General features: G+C 38.5%; 1 protein-coding gene across 1 annotated transcript in view; it reads right to left on the bottom strand.

Annotated features, from left to right (window-relative positions):
- The window catches only part of C922_05764 (hypothetical protein), a gene marked incomplete at both ends in the record, with an annotated part of 6141 nt that overhangs the window by 379 nt on the left and 4746 nt on the right, over window positions 1–1016 (bottom strand). The window contains one exon of the mRNA XM_008821335.1: window positions 287–1016. Within this exon, the coding sequence (XP_008819557.1) occupies window positions 287–1016 (730 nt within the window). The remainder of the gene's footprint in view (window positions 1–286) is intronic.

Here is a 1016-nt window from a genome sequence, read left to right as displayed (position 1 = left end):
TATCTGTTGTTGTGGTTGTATCTGTTGTTGTGGTTGTATCTGTTGTTGTGGTTTTAGCTTTTGTTGTGGTCGTTCTTCTACTTCTTGGGTGAATTTTTTTTTCCATTTATCGGATTCTTTACCTATATTCGCATGTACCTTTCTTTTATTGGGATCTTGCTTTTGTTGGGTATTTCTCAGCATTTCTAAATTTGCTTCTTTACTTGGATCATCTCTGGAAGGAGTAGCAAGTTTACTCTCCACGACTTTATCCCATTGTTTAAACATTTTATCTCTGCCATCTAACATCTCAGATCTTTCTTCGTCTTTTGCTGATTTTTTAGAAAGTTCAATGCCAAGTGGTTTAGTAATTTTGTTTTCATCCTTTAACTTTTTATTTTGCATTGTTTTTTCCCAAGCTGAGATTGTACCTTTTTCATATTTATGGGAAATATTTTCCTTGTGTTCGGGGCTTTCAGTTTGATATTGAGGAGGAGCTACAGGAGTCTGGTATTCTGCATTTACAGATGGTGTCTTATTAGGAGAGTAAGCTCCTTCACCGATTTGCTCAACATTTTGTTGCTGGTGCATACTTTCGAACTGTTGCATTTCTGCTGGGTGCATTTCTCCTGGGTGTTCTCCCTCTTGGTGGATATGTTCTGGGGGAACTTCCTCTTGAGAGGGTTTTTCTCGGTATAACTTTTCTTTTTGTATTATTTCTTCTGGGGGTACTTCTTCGGTGTAGATATGTTCGGGATGGAATTCATCAAGTTGCATTTCTTCCCTTTCCACTGGGACTTTTTTCATTGGAATCTTCTTCATTTCTGGTTTTCCTATCGGGACGCTCTTCATTTCGGGTTTTATCATTGGAACGCTTTTCATTTCAGGTTTTTCCATTGGGACGTTTTTCATTTCGAATTTTACCATTGTGACGGTTTTCACTGGAGGTTTTACTATCGGGACGCTCTTCATTTCGGGTTTTTCCATTGGGACGCTTTTCATTTCGGGTTTTCCTATTGGGACGCTTTTCATTTCGG

The sequence above is a fragment of the Plasmodium inui genome (assembly GCF_000524495.1).
Source record: "Plasmodium inui San Antonio 1 unplaced genomic scaffold supercont1.169, whole genome shotgun sequence".
Lineage (NCBI taxonomy): Eukaryota > Apicomplexa > Aconoidasida > Haemosporida > Plasmodiidae > Plasmodium > Plasmodium inui.
Note: the sequence above shows the minus strand (reverse complement) of the source record. Positions and strands in the feature narration are given on the sequence as shown.